At 32.4% G+C, this 19,666-nt stretch overlaps 1 protein-coding gene across 11 annotated transcripts in view; it reads right to left on the bottom strand.

Moving 5' to 3' along the window:
• Positions 1-19,666, bottom strand: part of LOC133204112 (neuron navigator 3-like) — a 160,142-nt gene that overhangs the window by 74,177 nt on the left and 66,299 nt on the right. For 9 of the 11 annotated variants that reach the window (XM_061339873.1, XM_061339866.1, XM_061339869.1 and 6 more), the window contains exons 2-3: positions 10,863-10,980; positions 7,874-7,926 (exon numbers count right to left, since the gene is read on the bottom strand). In XM_061339873.1, coding sequence (XP_061195857.1) covers positions 7,874-7,926; positions 10,863-10,980 — 171 coding nt within the window. Of the gene's footprint in view, positions 1-7,873; positions 7,927-10,862; positions 10,981-11,228; positions 11,328-18,683; positions 18,822-19,666 lie in introns of those variants that run through there. The other 2 variants (XM_061339877.1, XM_061339872.1) reach the window with 2 other exon arrangements.

Genomic DNA, 19,666 nt, shown 5'->3' with positions numbered 1-19,666 from the left:
TCTGAGCAGAGGTGACACATTAAGGCCATGAACTTTGGTTTACCAAATAAACTGGTCCCCATTGTGTTTCTGTTCAGTTTGTCATTTCTGAGATGAAATTGTGTAAACAAAAGCTTCTCATATTGGTTGCATCAACATGTATTAATTTTCGCTGCGCCGCTTTGACGTCAAAATTCATTTTGTCATTAGATTCCTATACTGTGCCAATTTATTTTTTATATTCTTTTTTATTATTTTTTGTTATTTCTGATCGAAATTCTATCAAACTTGCACAATATGAAGTCAAAACAAGATGTGTTTGTGAAACACTGATGCCCCCGGATGGCAGCTTATGGTGAAGGTTAAAGTTTCTCAAATGCAAGTCAAAATCCAGACCAAAAGATAAAAAATGTTGGTACCAAAAGAAAGGTCTTGTCTCAAGGAATAAACCTGTGAAATTTGAAAGCCCTACCTGCAACTGTTCAAAAGTTATGGCGAAGGTTAAAGTTTTTTAAAAGTAAGTAAAACGTCAAAAGCAGGGTCAAAGTTGTTGGTATCCAAAGGAAGGTCTTGTCACAAGGATTACATATGTGAAGTATGAAAGCCCTGGCACCATCCATTCAAAAGTTATGGTCAAGGTCAAAGTTTTTCAAAAGTAGGTCAAACTCCTATGTCAAGGTCAAAGGGTCAAAGTGGTTGGTATCCAAAGAAAGGTCTTGTCACAAGGATTACATATGTGAAGTATGAAAGCCCTAGCATCAACCATTCAAAAGTTATGGCCAAGGTTAAAGTTTTTCAAAAGTAGGTCAAACTCTTATGTCAAGGTCAAAGTGGTTGGTATCCAAAGGAATGTGATATCACAAGGATTACATATGTGAAGTATGAAAGCCCTAGCTCCAACCATTCAAAAGTTATGGCCAAGGTTAAAGTTTTTCAAAAGTAGGTCAAACTCCTAGGTCAAGGTCAAAGGGTCAAAGAGGTTGATATCCAGAGGAAGGTCTTGTTACAAGAAAAACACATGTAAAGTTTGAAACCCCAAGCACCAACTGTTCAAAAGTTATGGCCAAGGTTAAAGTTTTTCAAAAGTAGGTCAAACTCCAAGGTCAAGGTCAAAAGGTCAAAGTTGTTGATATCCAAAGGAAGGCCTTGTCACAAAGATTACACATGTGAAGTTTGAATCCCCAAGCACCAACTGTTCAGAAGTTATTGCCAAGGTTAAAGTCTCTTAAAATTTTGCAAAAGTGGGTCAAACTCCAAGGTCAACGTCAAAAGGTCAAATATGATGGTACCCAAAGAAAGGTCTTGTCACAAGGAATACACATGTGAAATATGAAAGTCATAGCTCCAACCAGTCAAAAGTTATGGGCAAGGTTATTGACAACAGACAAACAGACAGACAGGACAAAAACAATAAACCCCGGGATCTTTCGATCCTGGGGCATAATATTTCTTGCTTTTATTAATTCTTAATGTTTATCAAACATATATGCCAATTTTCACCATATAGCTGTTCATTAGAAAGAAGAATAAACACAGTGTCTCACTTAAATTTTCGAACAGCTCTTGTAAATCCTGCATTTCTTGGTGACACTTTACAGTGGCATTATAGACAACAATGAACATATGGACTTGAACACCTTGTCACCCTGCACAGGCACAGCATATGCAGTAGCATCACAGCCACATTCTAGGGATGGAGTATGCTTCCAAGAGAGGTGAGAGTTTAAATTACTGAGCATCAAATAATATCATCTATCTTATATCAATCACAACACTGTACATACCATCATCAGAAAACCTACATTCTGGACACAAAAAGGGCTTACCTTGGTAAATAAAGACCATGACAGTCACTATTTACAAATCCTCCATAAAAGTCAACTTCTTTTATGAACATGAAAAGATCTCATTTATAGAAGATTTCTACAAAACAACACATAAAGGCCCCCAAATTCTCTGAAAGTGAGAGTGGTAGTAGGACATTAAAACATGGGAGAGAAAGCTCAGTGATGTGTGAAAACATGGACGTTACAGCTGCTGTTGGGCTATTCCACTGATCCAAACTCCCCTTGCCCTGAACCTGAGAGTGTGCTTTTGTTTACTTCATTATGCAGATCTCTAGAGCGTTCCATCTTCATTTACCCCCAAGGACGGAGACTTCGATTTTGATAAAATCAATATGAATTTTTATATTATTATGGTGTCTCGTGCCAGAAAATATTATTGGATACAACAGATGTTTGATGTGATTTTGAAAAACAGATAAAATCTTCTTTTAATAGAGTAATTGTAGAAAAATCAATAATGTAGAAAATGGCAAAAAAAAAAAAAAAAATATTCATTTCTAATTTATTGCACCTAAGTTTGATGACAGCTGAAAAAAAAGAAACCTGTGTAATTTCCAAATGAAACAAAACTGAAAAAGATTTCCACATAATTAAGATTTTAAGCAATTAATTACTCTGCAGGAACTTTAAGTGTACCTTTACCTTTTGGTTCAATGCAAGCTTTAGTAAACATTCTATAAATTAAACAACTTTGAAGATGAATGACTCTTCAACATTTTCCCCCAATCCAAATTTTCTCTACATCTGTAACTAATTTAATTAAACAGACTGTAAATGGAGACATACAACTTTAAGAATTCCTTAATGCATCTCACAACATGGGACAAAAACAAATGAATAAAAAACAAGTTCTTTTGGTGAGATTCCAATGCTAAGATTCCAACTTATCCTGTCTCCACTTTGCATTCTCTTTTGGTTAGGATCATGTCATTAGTCATATATTACTTACAAAAAAAAAAGAAAGCATTTACATTGACTACTGTTTCGTTAATTACTAATACAGTATGATCATCAATATGTATAGATAATGCCTTTATTTCACTCCAACCAACAATTTTCCCATTATCTTTCTTTGTTGAAATTCAAAATAAAAGACAGCTTGAAACAATCCTAACCATGAACTCTTGGGTCAAACAAAGAACTGGATGAGGAAACTATTCCTGCACTGATGGACTCCAATCAGAATATCATAAGTATATGTTATAGAGCTGTCAGTAGTCATTAGAAATGTCTGCCATTTGTTTATGAATTTGTTTCTGTCAGAAATGATTCACTGATGAGCAATGACTCTTTTCTGTGTATCAATCAAGAGTTTGTTTATTTTAACAGTCAAACAGATGTTTTATTGTCCTGCTTGTATCTGTATCATGGTCATTTAAATTTTAATCTTTCTTGTGTCAATCAAATTAAATCTTGGGTTTTGAAAAGCAAGGATTCTTTACCAACAGAAAATGCTTAAAACAGTTTGTGAAAAAATGATGCCATTGCATGACCGGAACTCATCTTCAAATACTTAGACCATAATGAGAACTTGAAAAATATACATCAAAATTTACTTATAAATTCACGGAAAAAGCATCCTTTGTTTCATAGGCAAAACTTATTCTTTTATTCCAAACCAACGGTCAATTGAAAGAGCATCTGTTATGTAGGGAAAGTTTCTGACATGACCCATATCGAAAATGAATACAAAAATAATACAAGAAAAAAATACTAAAATAATACAAAAAAAGTATATTTTTAATGACCAAATTTGGAACCCTCTAAATCTTGGTTCCAAATTAGGTCAAAAATAATAGACTTTTTAAAAGCCAAACACAGAAAAATATATTTTTAATATACTTTATTTTTTCGAAATAATACAGAAATGATACACATGACCTGTAAAAACGTATTGTTTTTGTACTTTTGTATTATTTCTCTATTTTCCTCTCCAAAGTATAAAAATAATACAGTCCATAGAAAAGTATAGAAAAAATACAGAATGTATTAATTTTGTATTAGCATATATTATTTTTGTATTTTTTCAACTTTAAGAATTAAAATACAAAAAAAATATAGAATATATTAATTTTGTATCACATATATTATTTTTGTATTTTTTCATCTGGAACAATTAAAAGTACAAAAAAGATATAAAATATGAAAATAATACAGTACACAAAAAAGTATGAAAAAAATATAGAATGTATTAATTTTGTATTAATATGTATTGTTTTTGTATTTTTATCAGCATGAAGGATTGTATTTCAAAAATATCAAAAAAGTACAAGAATGATAGACAACAAATACATTTAAATGCTTAAAATAATACAAAACAGAGTTTTAAAAACTACAAAAATGATCATGGGCAAAAATTGTTATTTGAAGAAAAGGGGCTGGAGATTGAGGTTCTTAATAGCATCTATTGATTGTTATTCAAAAATCTTTTATTTATTTGAAATATTTGTTAAATAACAATTTTAGTAACTCAGTCAGATTACCTTAAATGTACAAATAGCTAATTAAAAAGTAATTAATGTGGCCAGGCTACTGATTCAGCTACCAATTGTAGTCTTGATCTTTCTTTTTACATATAATCTGCTCTTCAATAGTCTTGATATTTTTCACAAGTTTAACTAATCCTGTTTTTACCAAATGTTTCAATCTCTCTGCTTTGCTGTTTCTTTTGTATGATAAAGGTAGAGGAGTGTTTACTTTGTTGCAGAAGTCCATCTTCAAATCACACAACCTGTCATCTCATCTGACTTCATCACTGTGAAATATAGAACAGAATGATATAATAATAAAATTTAATGAACCATTACCTCAACAAAACACACATTTTCACATCCAAAATAATTCTATATAGATTTTGTTTAGCTCACACACCTGCAATACTTTCTTGAGAGGGATCTTCTTCCTCCATGTCTAATCAGCTTTTCTTCAATGTTCTGCTGACTAAAATTAACAATAATTATAAATTGAAATTCCAAAAGATCCAGCGGAGTTCACCAAATTCCATACAATTGTACCATTGAAATTACTTTTCTTTAATCTGGGGTTTCTTAGGGGACAACCATTTGATTTGACAACCTGGAGAAGAAAAAAGGGGGGGGGGGACTGATTTATAAAATATTTTTAAAAAAATATTTGTAATAAACAATCTGTCCTTGAAAATGTTGAAAGAGTAAACAAAATGTGTGCCCCAATGTTATTTAAATAAACTGCCCCCCCCCCCGAACCCAACCTACTCCCCCCCCCCCCCTCGAAAAAATTTGAGTTTATACAAGTTACAGAATCGTTTTTGAAGGGAAAATAAATAATTCGTCTCTGGTAAACTTGAAAAATTGGAATGAATTAGAACTAGGAAGCCAAAGCCTTGAAAATTACCCCCATCTTCCACCCCTCCCTCCCCAATCAATATTTATCACAAAAACCCCTGTTCCCCACATGGCCAATAACCGTACTATTTTATCTTTCTACAATACTACAAAATGGGTAAAAAAGGCATTGTTTGTTCCTCTATCTTTGTACTAAGTTATTATTTAAAAAACTGAAACTTTAATGTGCTAAAATATACATAATCTTACCGCAACTGTCGTTGTTTACACCAGAAAAGTCCGGATATGATGCCTAAAAAACGTCAGTCTCCTTATGTATTTGCTTTCCTTGGTTCACATATATGATCCTGTGTACCATGATTATGCTGAACTTCTGTTTTTCGATCCATTTTACTCGCGAGCAAATGAGAGTTTATTCAAAATCACCCCCAGCTTTCTCAACACGTCCCGGGAAGAATTTTCAAAATGGCGTGGGTGAAATATTGTTGACCAATCAGAGAACAGTACGGAAGAGTTTTAAAATCTGACCAATCATATTGTGTCATATATACGAAAATTACCGATGTTGAGATCGGAACAGTTAGAGAAAACATATTTACATGGTTTTAAATATCTTGAATCAATTGAACAAACGTAAAATTATGCTAGAAAAAAACGATGTTCAATTTAATCATCAGAATCATTTTTTATTCCTTACGGAATTTACCGATTACGAAACATCGTTATTTCCGGTCATCATTTCCGCTGCGAGCAGCCATTTTTATATTCAAGTTGACCTGTGAAGTAGACCATAAAGTTCAAATATAATGATCAAAACGAGCGGGAGATCCATAATATATAGCCTTTTTGACGGACAACTTAACTCATACATACGGTACCAGAGATTGAAATAATGTTTAACAACTATCCTTTACACCAGTTTCACAACATTTTCTATATTATTTTATGATATTCTTTCGTAATAATTTCTTATTTAATTTTTTTTTAAAAGCGGATAATTAAATAGTTCTATTCCATGTAATTGTAATACGTACTGAATTAAATATAATGTATACTAAATTGAGTTGTATAGTCAAGAAAACATCGTAGGTACTGTAATTAGTGCATAGTGGAACTCTCCATGTTGTTTGTTTTTGTTTTGGTTGGGATGTGTTTTCACAGGTAAATCATGTTATTTCTTTGAGTAGTATAACATGTACTCGTCTATTGTTAACCTGCAGGTGGCCACCTGTGCTGTTGGCGATAGTTGTAAACACTCGGTTGTAAACACGCTGTAAAATTTTCAACACAAAAAGAAAGTCTGAAACTCTGAAACTTCAAAATTTACCGCGTGTTTACAAGTATCATGTACAGCACAGGTGTCCCCTTAGACGTATCTATATCTCTTTCCAAATGACAATTTCACACCTAGTAAAGACATGTTTTAAAAATGAAATTGTTTAGTTAACAAATTTAAACTACTGAAGTTTTCTGTTCTAAATAGCAATTAAATGTAAATAGTATAAAAGCAACCTTTATAGCAGTGGTCTTAATTAATAAAATCTGAGAAAAAATATTAATTCCAACAGACTTATTGCAAGGACATTCTGTAAATTTTCCTATGTTCAAAGAAATACAAATTTCAGTAAAAGAAAACACTAAGTCCAAAATAAATATAAAAAAAATACATGCTGACTGTATAGTATTTTTTGAAAAATTATTAAGTCCAAATTTAATACAAAAATAATACAGACTAACTGTATGTAATTTTCTGTAAAATTACTAAGTTCAATTTTAATACAAAAATAATACAGATTAACTGTATGTAATTTTCTGTAAAATTACTAAGTTCAATTTTAATACAGAAAAAATACAGATTAACTGTATGTAATTTTCTGTAAAATTACTAAGTTCAATTTTAATACAGAAAAAATACACTTGATAAAAACTAAGTCCACAAAAATACAAAAATGATATACTGAAAATAATCTAAGTCCCAAAAAATACAAAAATAATACCCTGTAAAAAATCAAAGTCAGATTTTAATACAAAAATAATCTACCTATTTGTTGGTGATACAAAAATAATATATTTTTTCTGTATTAATTTTAAACAATACGAAAATGATTGTATTAAAAATATATTAAAAATATACTTTTATGTATTATTTTCTGATATGGGGATAACCTTAACCCACAGGTGTAGCAGAAAAACAGTCTAACTATCAATCAAGAAACCAGCATCTGGTACAAAGAACATAGAAAACACAGAAGCCTATTCAGTTTGTATTAAAAAAAATTCAACAAACTTTTCTCTAACTTAATTGGCATTGCTGTTGTCAGTCATATACAGTGAAACCCTGATAAAAAGAATTCCCTTAGAAGGAAACTTTCATGAATTCCTTAGACTTTGTATTATGTTCTTTATTTGGATATAATGTGTTTTGGTCAAAAGGAAGCACAATTTAAAGTCCCTATGACATCCTTAAAGTAGTAAAAAAGTAAAAAGAAGGTCACAATTAAAAGAAATAGTACTCTATTCTAGCCTAGGCACCTAAATGGAATGTGTCACATGTGAATATAAGCAATAACCTATTTAATGTACCCTTTATGAAAGAAATAACTTTCTTTCTGCATGCTGTCATTCATTAACATGCACTTGTTTTCAAGTTTAATTCTAAAGAATTAAATAATACTCTGCATGCATCCCTAGGATGTGTCCAATTTTCCCTAAATATTGACTTACCATTTGGGCAGTACTCCTTGGTTTGGACTTAATGTCTTTGATTTTGTCATTAGCTGAAAAGAATAAAGTAAAAATGCATTAGAACTATCAGATTTATGAATGTGTAATACAACACAAAAATCTGTTCCATAAAATTACAATCAATATGCACCAATTGTCCATAATTTCAGGTTTCAAATTCACATGCTTTCTATATTTGGCAGGAAAAAATCCCATTTCCTTTGCTAATGCATAAATTTGATTCTTATGGTGGAAGTAATAAGAACATAACTGTGACATGTGTCAACATACTGTCAATATCTATTTCTAAATCCTTTGTGGGAGAAACATAGCAAGTGCATAATCAGCACCATTTAAATTGAATCAATCCTCCATGGAAATATTAATTGCACCAATAGCGAACATAAGCTTGACAAAGGCGGAATGGCGCAAGTCTTTATTACTGCATTTTTAGTCCATTTCTTTGTCTTCCAAAATTTACATAAACTTAAACTGCACAGAAATGCACAATATTTAATTAATGTATTCTTTTAAATGAGGATTTATTACAAGTGCCATGTTTTGATAGATAAATAGGATATACTATATTTGTAGAAACCTTGATCAGGAGACACAGACAATCTTATTACAATTTACTGTTGATCAATGACTATATCAAATCATCTGTAATGTTTTTGTTTTTTTTTTAAATTTTAAGTAATTTTATTTAGGAACATTTCTACATCTTATTAATAGTGAAAGATAAATATATGTAAATTAAAAATGCTTTTCATAAGAAAGTTGACTATAATGAGAGAAATTTCAAGGCTTGAAACAAGTACAGTCCTTAAGTGTACACTTTAAATTATCTTGACTGGCTGCATTTTAGAGTAATCAACAGATTCATGCAACCAAACAACACTCTTCATTTACCAACCATGTATCACCTAACAAATTTGACCAAGAGGAACTTTTAATCTACAAACTCTAATAATTCCCCTGCATGCTTAGAAACTTTTTATTATCTCTTCTTGATTATACACTCATCATTATACTTCCCTATCTGTAATGAAGTTCCGACATAGGAGAAAAAACAATCTCTTGTCTACGGGAAATCTTATCACACTACATATGTACCCCCTGGGTTCCGGGACAGGTTCTGATTGTCTGACTCATGGCATGAGGCCATGTCTGGTATTTGAACTTGAGCCCGGATATCTAACTAATAACCATGTACTGCCGAATACTTATCAGAAATACACATCAGGATATATGTACATTACCTGCATGTGTATTTTTTGACCATTAACTAACTATAAAACAACCTGTCTGTTTGGTAAAATAGTATTGATTTACATAGTTGTACCAGTCATAAAGAATTAAAGACAGAGAACCTAGCAAGGTCTCAGGGAACTTTCATTCTGTAGTCTTGCAGTAAATACCCATATGAACAGTTCTGGGGTTCGAGTTTCACACTTTGCCAGACAAGTTTTATGATATAAGACTAAAAGCTTCATTTGTTATAGAGGATCAATATTGCATGGAATACTATAGCTAGATATATATCATAACTACGATAAAAATATCAAATTTCAGAACAAAGAAATCAATGTACTACCTTGCCTAGCGTTTATTGGGCTGAAAATGTACTATTCTTCTTTGCGTTCAACAATACTACAGCTGCAATCTAATACTTATAAAGTCTTCTGGAGTTTGATGGGGACCAAGGAAAAACTTCCGATATATCCAAGGTTTCAAGATATCAAGGGTAAAATACATAAGGAATTAGTGTTTGTGACTTCAAAATCATTTCAACATATCCATGGTATTTGAGATACAGTTGAACTTTGGTATCTTGAACACTGATATCTCAATTATACCATGGATATGACAAAGTGATTTGTAAGTTCCAACCACTATTCTTTAAGTATTGTACCCTCAATATCTTGAATCCTCGGATATCTCGAAGTTTATCCTCGGTCCCTTTGAGTTAGAGATAACAAGGTTCGACTGTATCAGTGTTCAAGATAACGAAGTTCAACTGTAAAATGTTCTGAGACACACAGATAATCTTACTAACATCATAAGAAAAATATATAGGTATATAGATCATTTACTTCTACATCACTCATTTAAATTAAAAAAAATTAAAAGGTAAGAAAGTTTCAGAAATGCCTGATATTTTTTTCATAGAAAATAATCACTTAGTTTCACATGATGTTCCCATCTTGAGGCGTGATGTAGCAATCATCAAATGAAGGAAGAGTCTTGTGTAATAGTTGCTACATTATTCTACAGAGGTACAAATCTGGCCATTAGGAATGACTAGTTGTGGGACATGTAGTAGCAAGCTTTGATATATATTACAAAATCTGTAGGGTTCCTTCTCATGATGGCAGTTAATGAACTAGCAACTCTACAAGTTTTAGCTTTAAAGCTTCAGGAATTACAAGTTTTCTGCTAACTTCATGTGATCAAATGAAATGTTAGGTTCACATATTACTCAACGATATCCTGTCTTTCAAAAACCATATATCTATCTTTCACATATTTTTTTCAGCTTAAAGATATCAAACTGGACTTTGTGACAATATTGCAAAAGTCAGATTTCAGTGTCAGTTGCCAAATTTAGCAATAATTGCTGAATTTGTTAACTCAATAATCGATCATTCTCTGTGCCAAACTCAGAAATACAAATACAGTTGAACTTCAGTATCTCGAACATAGATATCTTGAATACCATGGATATGTTGAAGTGATTTGAAAGTCTTAATCACATATTTCTTCAGTATTTGAACCTTAATATCTCAAACCCTCAGATTTTATTAGTCCCATTGAGTTCGAGATAACGAGGTTTAACTGTACTATAAATCAAGTCTCATTTGCCATGCAATACTGGATAATTAAAATAATTGCAAGTAGCTTAATTCAAAAGCCATTGCCGAATTCTGCAGAATTTCTGAATTCTGACTTTCAGTAAGACATTTTATAATGGATTTTCAATACTTACTGACAGCTTCAATGACCTCAGCTAACAGGACCCCATCTGACACATCTTGCTGGAGGTCACTAATTGTGTGTTTGTTTTTGGCTTTCTCTAAGTAATGGTTAGCCCAGTCTGTGTATATCTGAAAAAAGACAAAAACAATAATGAATTCAAGCTGCTGAAACAAAGTTTTTTGGAGAAGTCCATGCTTGTCCTCTAACTAAGCAAGACATGTTTCATGTAAGTGCATAAAACACACCATTTCCATTTTAAAGACATTATAATTTTAGTAAAGTCAGAGAAATTATCTTTAATTCACACATTTAACAAAACCCCTATACATGTTTATCAACAAATAATCCACATTGACACATTTCATGATATACAAACCTTAATTTTGAATTTTTCATTAAAAAAAGTATTAAACTGTTCGCTGTGTTCAGATTGAACAGGATGACTTGATGATGATCCCATTTTTCAATAATTCCAAACTATTACAGCACTGCTAATTCAATTTTAAAGAGACACTTAGAGTCTTCTCTTCTAGTAAATTAATTAAATTTCTAACTTCCACAAGATGGCATCATTCTCTACAGCTTAAATGCAAAAATAAGATCCACAGACAATGCCGGTATAGATTTCAGAACTGAAGACGCCAGTGTAGATTTTATACAGGAAAATGTAATCTTTTCTGAAGCCTCGACACAAACAGAAAATGCAGGCAAAATTGACAAGCATCCAATCACATTAGAATGAACTAATAACAGTAAATTCTGTTTAAAATTTGTCAATATTTCTGAATCTGATGAACAAGATACAACTGCTATATGTCACTGGAGTCTTCAGATAGAATGCAGATCATTGATGTTTCAATAAGAACTATTGCCATCCATGCTGGAGGACCCTTAATGCATATGCACAATGTTTCCCATCTGACATAAATGATTCCGACTTCTACATGCCAATTTCTCCAAGAATATTTTAACGTTGGTCTCTATAATGCGGCTACAATGTCTCTATCACAGCCGAGTATCTCCAATATCCCACCACATTAAAGTGATAGATCTTTTTCACTTTTCAATAATTTATGCACTGAAAGTTTATCTTGGATTTCGCTCTTTGAATGATATCAATGATTCAGAGGTACATACAAGATTCAAGACTCACAACTCGTAATTCATTAAGAGCACTTAATGAGAGAACAATTTTTCTTGCTTTTTATCTGGTGAGTAAAAAACTTCAGATGTTCACCAGGAAACAGAATGATGCTCACTCTAGGTGGCATTTTCGGTAGCAGGGCATCTGTATGAAAGGTTTAATTACTTCACATTATTAATATCTGTAGAAAACACTAGAAAATTAGAAAAACCTGGTCAAAACCATGGATTGCTCATCATAAAATCCGTACAATTATTACGCGATATTAGCAGATCAAAGGCTACATTGTTTGATGGTACATTTCATAGGCCAGGTATCGTGGTTGGTTCAGGATGACTAAACATCATAATTAACCAGCCATTACATTGTAACTTTTTTTTTTGTGTTTATTAATAAAAAGTCAAACAATATCAATATTATTGATAAATTTTTCCCCAAATAATTTCTTCATAAAATTTCCATCAGTGGAATTAATTGAGACCTTATGGATTTATTAAAAGCTTTAAGAAACCTGATACTAAAACAAAAACAAAAAACAAACAAATCTGAAATAGAGTTTTCGTGGACTGCCTCAATCTGACATGAAACAACTAATTTCATAGTAAATTTCACATCCTCCTTCAGGGCATCTGAAAATCGATAGCTCGGGACACTTTTTACCAGTGACATATGGCTCTGTATAAAGATGTCACAAGTCAAACCATTAGATTCTATCAAACATTAAAACAGAGGCACCGGCCCCCCTCTCTCATATGAAAAGCAGTAATCTAATTGGTGGGTATCTGACAATTCTATCTGATCCGTTTACTTCTCTGAGAGTAATTTACTGTCTTGTAAATTGATTTCATTTTGTCCACTACCAAGATGACAAACTGCTTAAACTGTTCATTTTGCTTCCAAATAGTTTTCACACGTATGTTAATTAAGATATGTCTAGATACATTCAATTTACCATTCAAGCCCTTTTTTTTCATGTGTGTTTGTATATACACTGTATACAAAAAATGTTCATTACGCATACATTGGTTTGGTCTATGAATTTACCTCAAATACAAAACGATTTATGTAATACTGAAAAGCCAGACATATTCAAGGGTGCATGTGCATAGATGTGTCAGGAGGGGTTAGGAAAATTCACTGCAAGGAACTCTCTGATCTCAAAAGCTTAAGTATTAAGTACTGATAGAAAAAGGAGGCCCATGGGTCAAAATGCACACCTGAGTCACTTTGGTCCTGTTGTTCTTCATTATCTGATTTTTTTTTTTTAAATTTCCCTCTTTAATTTCATAAAAATTTTGACTAATGTTGACTAAATCTAGACCTAAGAGAGCTATGATTTAGTCAAAGCTGAATCCACACAACACTGGGAAGTTTCAATATCAATACAATCAACATAGCCCTGTTGCCTCTGTAGTAGATTTTCCCCCTGAACACATGCGTTATGTAAAACTTGAATCTCTGATTTTGGCCCAACCCTAATCCTAGGGCTTATAATGAAAAATATTATTCCACATAACTTAGGTATGTTCTGCTTTTTATTATGATTTAGTGTGGTCTTGTCATTCTTGAAAAGATTTCTTCCTATATATTCTTTTGTAAAACTCTAATCCCCTAGCTATTGTAGCCTCAACCTATTCCCAAGGGCCCTGATCTGAGCAAATAAGAATGTAAACTATGGAGGATGCTTGCAGAGCAATATGACTAATAATGACTTTGCTGTTCATAAGAAGAATTTTAAAGATTTTTCACATAAATTTCTATGTAGAACTTTGACCTCCTATTGTGGCCCCACCCTACCCCCTTGGGACATGATTTGAACAAACTTGAATCTACACTACCTGAGGATGCTTCCATATAAATATGGCTAATCATTGCTTTGCTGTTCTTCTTCAGATTTGTAAAGATTTTTCCCCCTATATATTCCCATGTAAAAATTTGGCCCTTCCCTGCCCGGGAGGGGGGGGGGGGGGATTTGAACTAACTTCAATCTACTCTACCTGATGGTGCTTCCATATTTATATGACTTATCATGGCTTTGCTGTTCTTGAGAAGGAGATTTGTTAAAATATATTCCTATGTTGAATTTTAATCTCCTATTGTGGCCCAGCCCTACCCCTGGGGGTCATAATTTGAACAAAATTGAATCTACACTACTTGAGGATGCTTCCATATTTAAATGACTTAAATCATGAATTGGTAAGGAGAACATTATTAAAGATTTTCATTTTCTCTATATTCCTTTGTAAAAGTTTGATGTCTTACTGTGGACATACTCTATCCTCGGGGGTCAGGATTTGAACAAAATTGAATCTACTTTATTTAATGAAGGTTTCACATACTGGTTTCATCTTTTCTAGACCAATAGTTCTTGAGATTGAAGAAGAATTTTGAAATTTGCCATTAATTTTAATTTATTCTTTAAATATCTCCTCTTGAAATAGGACAGGAGCCCTTCATTTGAACAAACTTGAAACCATTTACCAAAGGATGCTCTGTGCCATGTTTGGTTGAAATATTGGCCCAGTGGTTCTTGAGAAGAAGATGAAATTGTGAGAAATTTACAGACAACAACAGACAATGGACAAATTACAATCAATAAAGCTTAAATGCATGCAAACACTTTGTTTGGTAAATGAATTAAGCAGAGTAAGAGGTAGCTTCAGCTCTGTAGCTCACTGGTCTGAAAAAAGTGGGCCCAGATGGACGAAGAGAGAGCTACAGATCAAAGTGTGTATTTATTGCACACAAAGATGTGTGTTTCTCATTTCATTTCTATTTTAGGTATGTACCTAATGATAAAATACTTAATGCATTATGAAATATGTAGGAAAGGATATTACTCAGCCAAAAATGAAATACAAATTAATGAGACATTGATAAAAATGCTGGAATCAACCAGATTTAAAAAGAGAGATCCTTCTTTAAAAAACAAGGAACTTTAATATAAAACCAAATTATCTAACACCAACAATTACAATATCTTTTTCCAGATTGCAGCCAGCTGACAAACTATGAATAATTGACATTTCAACTGTAAAAACCTTTCTGCTACATTTCATTAATCAAAGAAACAAACACAATGCAATGGTGACAGCTTAAGGAAGTCAATGTAAGAGTTATTGCCCTTTGAATGCACGAGCCATACTGTCCTTGTTTGCCCCTGAACCAGATGAGAGAATCCATTAACACTGTAGCAGTTCTCCCTCTGTGATTAATGACATGGGCATATTCTAGACAGAGTTCATCTTATCTGAAACAGTTTGGGGTTGGTCAGTGCTTTCTAGTTCAAAATGGACAAAAATTTCCAAAATAATAGTTATAATTGAAGCTGATTGAAACCTTTAGTGAACAGTATCAAATCGTGACCAGGAAATTAATTGAACAATCCATTTTCTGTAATTAAGAAAAAATACTGGGATTTCTCAGAAAAAAGGCTGTTTAGCTTTTTCTTGCAAAACCTGCTTTCAGTTACACATTTGTTACATTTAGTTGTATTATTACTACACACAGTGGTACCAAGAGGAAGTAATATATTAAGAAGTTAAGTGGGTAATGTTGAATTTCCACTTAATACAACTGGTATCATGCATCGTTTTCAATAAATTGGCCACTTAATTTCTTTTTTTGAGTGTTTTAATTCTGAACACTATAATTAAAATAAAGTCTGATATTTTTCATTTCAATTTTTTAAAATCACAAACTTCATGCAATTATTTTTAGGTCTGACTCAATGTCTAATGCAGATACTGCTGCTATTACAGACAAGTAAAATAGGAATTAAGTGTGGAGTTTTACAAGTCTGTTCTTGAAATACATGTTGAAAGGGAGACAACTCAAAATTGCCACAACAAAAAGTCCTCTTCAGTATCATGGGTATCTCAAAAATCTTACAGACATAATAAATCAATCTGCCAAGGAAACTACTTGAATTTGATTTAATCTCTGAATTCTCGACTAATCATTAGTTTGCTTCATTCATCTCTCTCAAGAACAAGTGATATCAAAATATACCAACCTGGAAAAACCATTACAGCATATACTAACCACAAAATTTACCTTTTAAATGCATAAATAACAAATAATAGGTTCTGTGGATATCAATAAAAATCATGTCCATGTATCTGATAAAATGCAGCAGACAAACACATTTACTTATCACCAGATTATAGACCACAAGTGCATTTAAGAGGGTTAAAATAACAGAATATATTGATGATAATGGCCACATCTTGACCCCCAACAATATGCCCTGCAGACATCAAAGGTTTCATTTGTAAAGGGAAGGGCAAGTTATTATTGTACAACTTCATAAAATCCACACAAACAAAACATGATCAATGCCCACAATCTCTGCAATGATTGATTGAGATTCACAGAAACCTGGATTTATGTTCATAAAATGTGCAGTCAGATAGCTGCATGTGATTGCAGGCTTGTATTATAAGAGCTGCTTCTTCAGAAGTCTTAAGATTACTTTATTACCCTGCTAGCTCTCTTATGCATTACATATGTGGTTGTTTAGCATCAGAAATGAGGGTGCAGCAACTTTCTTTTCTCTTTTTTTTTTGTCTTTTTACAATTTTACAACAAAGTTTAGCCAAGTATAATACCACAATTCATTGATTAAAAAAGAAAGAAAACTCTGAAAGTTAAGAGATCTGAAAGTTAATTAAAAATTTTTAAGTTTCTCTGTTTCAAGAGCCAATTACTCTCAAAATGTACTTCTCCTGAACAGTGAACTATTTCATTTCACATGCTAAATTAAAATCCTAGATGCATGTTTAAATCAATTCAACATTATATTGCTATATGCTAGCTTATAAGATTATGCATTACAGTAAAACTTGTCTAATCTGGACACCACTAAATTCCATAGAAATTCGCTGGATGGGACATTCCAGATTAGACATCATTTTAAATTATTGAATTTACTGAAAGTGATTTAAAGTTCATATTGTATTAGGCAAGGTTTTGGAAAATACAACATCCAGATTCAACAAGTTTCACTGTTTGTTGTATCTTTATCTTAGTGGCCTTCATAGTCAAATGATATTATAGTGACATGCTAGCTTTAATACTGTGTCTCTATCTTTGAAGCCAAAATTTGAGGGCTGTTTGGAAAGTTCCCGGACTTCCGTTATAACTTTGATTACTTTATACATCATATTTTATCCAAATTTGGTAGAAATGTTTTTAACAATAAATTTGAATGATGTGTAATAATGTCACTGTATTGACATGCTAGCTTTATTGTGTTTCTATCTTAGTGGTCAACATAGTCAGATGACACTGTATTGACATGCTAGCTTTATTGTGTTTCTATCTTAGTGGTCAACATAGTCAGATGACACTGTATTGACATGCTAGCTTTATTGTGTTTCTATCTTAGTGGTCAACATAGTCAGATGACACTGTACTGACATGCAAAGCTTTAATTATTGTGTCTAGATCTTAGTGGTCAACATATATAGTCTTATTACACTGTATTGACATACTAGCTATAAATAGTATGTCTTAAATTGGTCACCAACATGATCAGAAGGCACTTTATTGACAAGCTAGTTTTATACTTGGTTAACAACACTTAGAAAGCACTGTATTGACATGCTAGCTTTAAATCTTGTGTCAGTCTATCTTAGTAGCCAACACAATCAGATGACACTGTATTGACGTGTTAGCTTTATTGTGTCTCTTAGTGGTCCACATAATCAGATGACACTGTACCGACATGCTAGCTTTATTGTGTCTCTATCTTAGTGGCCAACATAATCAGATGACACTGTATTGACATGTTAGCTTTATTATGTTTTTATCTTAGTCAGGCCAACATAATCAGATGACACTGTACTGACATGTTATCTTTACTTTTAATTATTCAACACAGCAATTCTAAAGGAAAAAAAGACACCTAACAATTATGTAACACAGGTTTCAACATATGTTACACAAACCTACTTTCCCTTTTACCATTCAAGTTTTTCATGAGACTCTTTAATGCCAATCGTCTGTGTAAAGCAACTTATTTTTAAAGTAAAGCAGCTTCCTGCAGCTGGCAAAAGTAATCACATAGAACCACAGACTTTTAATTCTGTGTCATTCAATCTACCAAAAATACATGCTACATCACCACATGAACTTTTCTTATGTATTTGAAACAACAGATGCCAATTCAGTGTTAAATGACCTTGATACAAGTACAGTAGTACTACAAAATTGCCTAACGCCCACTTGAAAATGCACTGCAGTCATAATATACAACCACTAATGTACTAACAAAACACATGGAACAAATTGTAGCCTACTGCCAATTAGCAATGGAAGATTAGAAGTTATTGTTCTCAATTCTCCCTCTCCTCTCTCTTAATGTCTTTCACTGTGTTTTTGGAAAAAAGGTTTAATTTAAAAAAAAAAAAAAAAAGGAAGAAAATCCACATACCTATATTATAAATATTAATCTTAGAATATGAGATGACCAATTTCTGCTAAGGAAGGTCATCTTCCCTTGTTTGGGTGACTACAATTTTAAACTCTTGACCATGCATGCACACACTAATTCTTATTTTAAGGCAACTTCATCAATTAATTGTGATATCCCTGATCAAAAGTCACCTTTGCTTTCAAATGTAATTTACACTTAATGAACATATTAAAAAGACTGTATACTTTATGAGTTCTGAACAAACTTACCGGAATCTTATCCTTGTGGTCACTCATGGTTAAACTTTTTCTCCATCACAAATGACAAAAATAAATCTTTTAAAAGTTAAAACAGGTTCTATTCTTAACTCAGTAATCTTTGAAGCCTTTTCACTACATTTAGATCCTATCGAGTGTTTCAATCTTATACATTCAAGATATCATCATAATATATAACAAAGCACACATTAATCCATACAGCACATGCATTTTGTCGGCATGTTTGTCAATTAAGAAGTCTACTCCACACAATAAATCAAAAGAAATCATTAATCCACCCACAGAATCTTTGATCAGATGTAATTATTTGTGTAATTATATTGCATTTTCATTTTCCCGCAGAAAAGATATTACATACATCTTTTTCATTCTTCCAAAAGCACATGCATTTCCGAGCATGTTTGTCGATAACAAGCCACCGAGTACAGTATTGAAAACGATGATCAAACCTGCAAAGATACGCAAGGTATATCCATTGGGTTCACAGTGCTATACATAACAATATCTAAATAAATGCAAGACAGCCCATCTTCACAGTACGAGAAATATACTCAATGATGGATTCCTGCCTCTTGGCTGCCTACGAATCTTAAGATGCTCACTCTTGAACATTGTTCTTCCACATTATTCTAAATCATTTTCCCCAAAAATATCTCAGGTAATATATATACACAAACTTACAAATTTTATCCCAGTGTTTTTTTTAGCATTACGTAAACTTAAGAGAAATGTTTCGTGGTTATTATGAATGGAAAGTAATGCAACTGCTGCAAAATAAAAAAAAAACCTTTTTATCAATGGCAGAAGATTCACATCGTATTTTCAGGGATCTTATTTCAAAGTGTTCAGCAGCTTGTAGCTTCCAATGATGGATGCTTCAACGAGTTTCTGCATTAAAAGAGATCTTCAAGACAGGAAAAAAAGTCTCACTGCAGATTCAATCATTTTGGTAGGAACTTACCTGGCATGCGGCC

This window comes from Saccostrea echinata, unplaced genomic scaffold (assembly GCF_033153115.1).
Source record: "Saccostrea echinata isolate AGI-Se365-2 ecotype Australia unplaced genomic scaffold, CSIRO_AGI_Sech_v1 ptg000052l, whole genome shotgun sequence".
Classification (NCBI taxonomy): Eukaryota; Metazoa; Mollusca; class Bivalvia; order Ostreida; family Ostreidae; genus Saccostrea; species Saccostrea echinata.
This window is presented reverse-complemented; position numbering and strand designations above follow the sequence as displayed.